We start from the raw sequence: 5,321 nt of genomic DNA on the forward strand, positions 1-5,321 counted from the left end.
GAGCCGTATGTAAGTTTTAACGACTAGAATGGCATTGTCTTAACTGTCATAAAATACTCATATTGTCATTTATTTATCCAATGAACTATATATCTATGTATAAAATATTGTGTAATATTTCAGTTATTCTAATTAAATGTCTTTGGATAGGTTTACATATGGATTATAGTAAAAAAAAAAAAACTTAGAAGGTTGGACTAGATCAATTTTTTTCAACTCTTTTGACAGTTAAGAAATTTATACTATATTTCATTCTAAGACATACAAACTGATTCACAAGTACTAAGACAAAATCTACATAAAATACTTTCCCTTACTATATGTGATATCCTCTTATATTTTCTGGTTTCTTCAGTCCAGTTCTGTTATTTCATATTTCAAAATGCTAATCATAACATCCTGAACTGATTTTATGACCCACTGATAGAGCCTTTGTAATTTGAAAAGTTCCTGGTCCAGGTGACTTCAAGTTTTTAAACCTATAGTTTAAAACTATGTTGCTTAATTTATTTCATTGTGTATTGTTTTTTAGATCTGGATTGCTTAGCACTTTAGTTGGAGAGAAGTCTGTGACGCAGAGATGGGAGGTAAGCTCACTGGCTCCACCTGCTTCCCTAGTAATTTGCAGTTACGATACAAGTCATACAGTTAAAATCACTTTAATGCTAATACATAAAATACATACCAAAGAGAAAATGTTTTCTTTTAGGAGGAAAAGTGTTTCATTATTCTAAAACCTGTTAAAAAGAAATTGTCCTTTCCTTCAGTTTGCATGTAAAATGTTTAAAAAGTGAATATGGTGGGAATAATTGATTGCTCCAAACACGAATCTTGTCTTTTCTAAGAGAGGTGAAATCAGCAACTTCCAGTATTTGATGCACTTGAACACTCTGGCTGGCAGATCATACAATGACCTCATGCAGTATCCTGTCTTCCCCTGGATCCTTGCAGATTACGACTCAGAGGTAAATCTCAAGTCATTTTCCCTAAGCGGAACACATTTTCAAAAATAAAGTAAGAATACTGCAATTGCCTCAATATTTTATTTGCTTTATAGTTTTGTATTCTCAACAGGCACTAATTTTAAAAAAAGTTTAGCTTGGACATATAAAAACTTCGAATAATTGACCCACTTACTGGATATTAGATACAATTCATAATGTGTATTCCGTTTCCTTAAGTGCTGATGAATTTGCGTTTATTACTGGATGTCCAAATCCCTCTGCGTACTTTGAAATGTTTGCCAAGAAAACATTAAGTGACTCTTCCACCACATAGAAGAAATTTTTAGTACCAGCCCAAGAAGCCTTGGAAGAAAATTTCTAACAGTTTATCATGTACATGACTTGAATTCAAACTCAACCACAGGCTAAGCATGGTGATGCACACCTGTAATCCCAGCTACTTGGAAGACAACTGAGGTCGGAGGATTGCTTGAGCTAGGAAGTCAAGACCAGCCTGGGCAACATAACAAGATCCTGTCTTTAAAAAAAAAAAAAAGAAGAAAAAGAAATTAGGAAAAAATGGTGTAAAGAAGAAAGCAACTCAGGAAGAATAATATAAAGAAAAAATAAAGGTGGCACCCGTAGCTCATTGGGTTGGGTGCCGGCCACATACAACAAGGCTGGCAGGTTCAGGCCTGGCCTGGCCCAGCTAAATAACAATGACAACTGCAACATCAACAACAACAAAAAACAGAACAGCTAAAATGGATGTAAATGTTATCCTTTTTCTCTTCCTTTGCTTCCTGTCTGACAGAGACCTGATTAGTTCTGAAATGGAACAATAATAGGCAAAACAAAAGAGGCTTGGCTCTTGATAAACAGGTTAATCATTCTTAAAATTCACAAAATCATTGTATCCTCTCATTAACTTGAGTCAGGGCTGCTTGTATTTTCAGACATATTATGCATCAGCATATCAGGGTGAAACATAAAGCCTTTTCTTCTGCCTTCAGCAAGTTTTAGTCTAATGAAAGAATGGAAATTAGCTTTATGTACATATGGGTATATTTTAGCGCATTTGACGTGTGAATCTGTATATACACATGAGTAGTTAATATGCATACCTAATGTGCCTTTGGGTAAAAAAAAAAAAAATGTAATAGAAGGAAAAGAAGAAATCAAGAGTAAAGATGAATAAAATGAAAATATTCTTTCTTTAAGTCAATCAAGGAAACTTAGAAAAAAATACAGATTTCTAAAGAGATGGGAGGTCCCAAAAGAATGCAATTTTGTTAAGAGGGAATAGAAAACTCTGTCCACCTTTACAGGTCCCATCGCTGAACTTCCAATTCTATACCTCGTTCTCTGGATGTAATTGTGATCCTCACCCTGTATTCCCCATCTGAGGAAATGGCACCACACTCCACACTGTCTAAGCTGCAGACTGTCCTTTCCCTACTGCCCCTGTCTACTTTGGAGCCAAGATGTGTCTCCCTTTTTCTCCCTCAGCATAGCCAGTGTCTCATTTCAGGCCCTCTGTATCTTCACTGGACATTGCAACAGCCTCCTAACTAGACTTTCTCTGCTGTCCACTCCTCCTTCCTTTACTCTGTCCTCTACTCTGCAGCCAGTTTCAGAAACACAAATCCAAGTGAGTCTTCCCCCCCTTTTGAAATTATTCAGTGAATCATAATTTGGGAGGGAGTTGAAAAGCCTCAGTGTAGCAACCTTTTCCATGTATCTCCTGCCTGTGTGTTCCTCGTTTCCTCCTGGAACTGCCGTCCTGCGACCCCTCCCTTCCCTCTCTCAGGCCTCAGCAGCCTTTCCCGCACAGCCCAGCCTGTCTGTCCTCCCCACGCCACAGCCCAGCCTGTCTGTCCTCCCCACGCCCGCCTGTCCTGCGCATCTTGTCTCCCTGACTCACCCGGAGAGCTCCATTTCAGGTGCCGTTTCTGTTCTTGCCCTCTTCTGTGCCCACACTGCGTTCGAGCTGTATCATGGTCTTATTTTTTTTTTTAATCTTTCAAATTATGATATTTTCTTTTACAGTATATTGTAATCATGCTAATTGTCTTATCCCATGATTGAAAGAGCCTTGAACACATAGACTACCTTATGTATTTCTCAATTCCCAACCCTAGAACAGTGGCTAGTACTAAGAAGAAACTTAAATTTTTGTGGAACTAACTAAAATGTTATAAATAAGGTGCTTCTCATGTCCTTTGAGAGGACACGTGTTAGTTTGACTTACATTCATAAATGAAAAATTAGTTTCTCCTGCCCAAGATTTTTAAAATACAAGTTTTGGCAAAATTAGTCAATCACAATGCACCATAAAAAGGAGGAAAATTGAAAATCCCACAGGCACATGTTTTAGATTTTTACTTTTAACACCCTCAGTGAGTAAATTTTGATTTCCTTCTAAGGATATTAATTAGGTCAGCTGAAGAAGAGCTATTAAAATAATTTGGTAGCCTAAAAGAATCCATCGCATTTGGAAGTCACTCGACTTGGTACGATGTTGTCTTTCAGAGGTGAATGAATTGCCTGGTGCTCTAGTTTATCCCCCTCCCAGATCACCTCACAGAAGAAAATGCTCAGAAGGAATTTGGAAGGAGACGGGGAAGGGGTAGGGACTAGGTAGACGCAGAGAGGAGATTTGATTCTCCATTTATGTGAGCGACAGAGGAGAAGATGGACTGGAGCTTTCAACAAGACGTAGTACCATTCTTCCTCTCCTCCCAACCCCAAACCTGGATCCTGAGTGCCTTCCTGCGTGGAACACATAATTTCCAAAACAGCCATCTTCAGACTGAGTCAGTTCCCAAACTGCCATGTGCCTGTCTGTACAGCGTGGATCAGCAGTGGGTACAGAGGATGGTTTTGGAGTTCAGTTCTGCCAGTTTGCATTACAAGTCATCATTGTCCACAGTAGCCACTGTGTCTACACTGGTAAGAACAGAGAGTTTTCTTTTGTATTTTAGGAAGTAGATCTCACTAACCCCAAGACTTTTAGAAACTTGGCAAAGCCGATGGGAGCACAAACAGATGAACGACTGGCTCAATATAAGAAGCGATACAAAGACTGGGAGGATCCTAACGGCAAGTGCCTTTCTCTGTCATTGGACTTTGTACCTGCATTTTAAGAGTAACCCATTATTTAGTGATCTGGCATTCCTGCATCCTTCCTCAAATTGTTCACATATCACAGTATCTATGTAGGTAGGTTACATGCGCATAGATGCAGGTTTTCAGAGTAGCAAAACAGGTTTTGCATGCCAGCTTAGGCATTTTAGGTGGCTTGTCAGAGTAGGAGACAAAGGATGTCTGCCATGCGTAGGGCAGAAATCTCCCAGCATACTCTGCCTCTCTCTCTAATCATTTGTCCAGGAACCACACTTTGATTTATTGACCCCCAGTTTTATTAAGGTACTTTTTGCATTAAAAAAAGTTATTTATTATATTTAACATTCATTGTATTTCCCCCTCAAAGAGGGCAAACAAACAAAGGAGGGGAAAACGCCTAAGCCTAATAATATTCTTGTGTGGACTCTTTTTTTTAATCCCTGTCTGCCAAAGAAAATCAGTGATAAAAATACATAAAATTCACTGACAACAATTTGGAAAAATACATTCATTTTAAAGCCAGAACCTAATAAAAAGCAGATGTAAGTCAATGTTCTGTTTTAGTGGAAGATGATTTATTATTAAGGGTTATATTAACTATTACAGTAAGCCTCAACACATGAAACTGATAGATGTCCGGAGTTTTTTGGGAAAGGCTACTGATTTATACTTACTTTGGATTACTGCCAGACATGTAAATAACAGATAGTGGTGTCAGCAGGAACTTTTCCTATGACAATGCCAGTGCTAACTGCACTGAAGGTCACAGTTACCACTGACACATTTTCAAGCCTATACGTTGTTCCAATTTTATTTTCATATTTCCTCTCTTGTTTTTAATTATGTTTAATTTTCTCGAACAGGAGAAACTCCAGCTTACCACTATGGGACCCACTATTCATCTGCAATGATTGTAGCCTCTTACCTTGTAAGGATGGAGCCTTTCACACAGATATTCTTAAGGCTACAGGTAAAACTTTACATGAGAGATTTTACCATTGTTGTTCTGTTTAAAATATGCCTTTTAAAGATGTATTACAAAAAGCTCTGTGAAGTTTTAGAGAGAAAGTAGTCAGACAGAATTAAAGTAGATTTTTGTTGGACCAAAACTGATGAATAAACTAGACTTTACTTACAATAAACAAATGCCAAGCTCCTTGAGTCAAATAAGGAAGTAGCATACACTTCCTAACCAGGCTTAAGGTTGAATTCAACAGATTCTTTTTGAAAAAAGAGTAATGCTTTCGGCTC

At 38.0% G+C, this 5,321-nt stretch overlaps 1 protein-coding gene across 1 annotated transcript in view; it reads left to right on the plus strand.

Moving 5' to 3' along the window:
- WDFY3 (WD repeat and FYVE domain containing 3) overlaps positions 1-5,321 on the plus strand; it is a 290,805-nt gene that overhangs the window by 254,822 nt on the left and 30,662 nt on the right. Inside the window, exons 50-53 of the mRNA XM_023513344.1 lie at positions 533-587; positions 846-965; positions 3,929-4,046; positions 4,934-5,040. Of these exons, the coding sequence (XP_023369112.1) occupies positions 533-587; positions 846-965; positions 3,929-4,046; positions 4,934-5,040 (400 nt within the window). The remainder of the gene's footprint in view (positions 1-532; positions 588-845; positions 966-3,928; positions 4,047-4,933; positions 5,041-5,321) is intronic.

This window comes from Otolemur garnettii, unplaced genomic scaffold, assembly GCF_000181295.1.
Source record: "Otolemur garnettii isolate 467f Iridium unplaced genomic scaffold, OtoGar3 scaffold00039, whole genome shotgun sequence".
Lineage (NCBI taxonomy): Eukaryota > Metazoa > Chordata > Mammalia > Primates > Galagidae > Otolemur > Otolemur garnettii.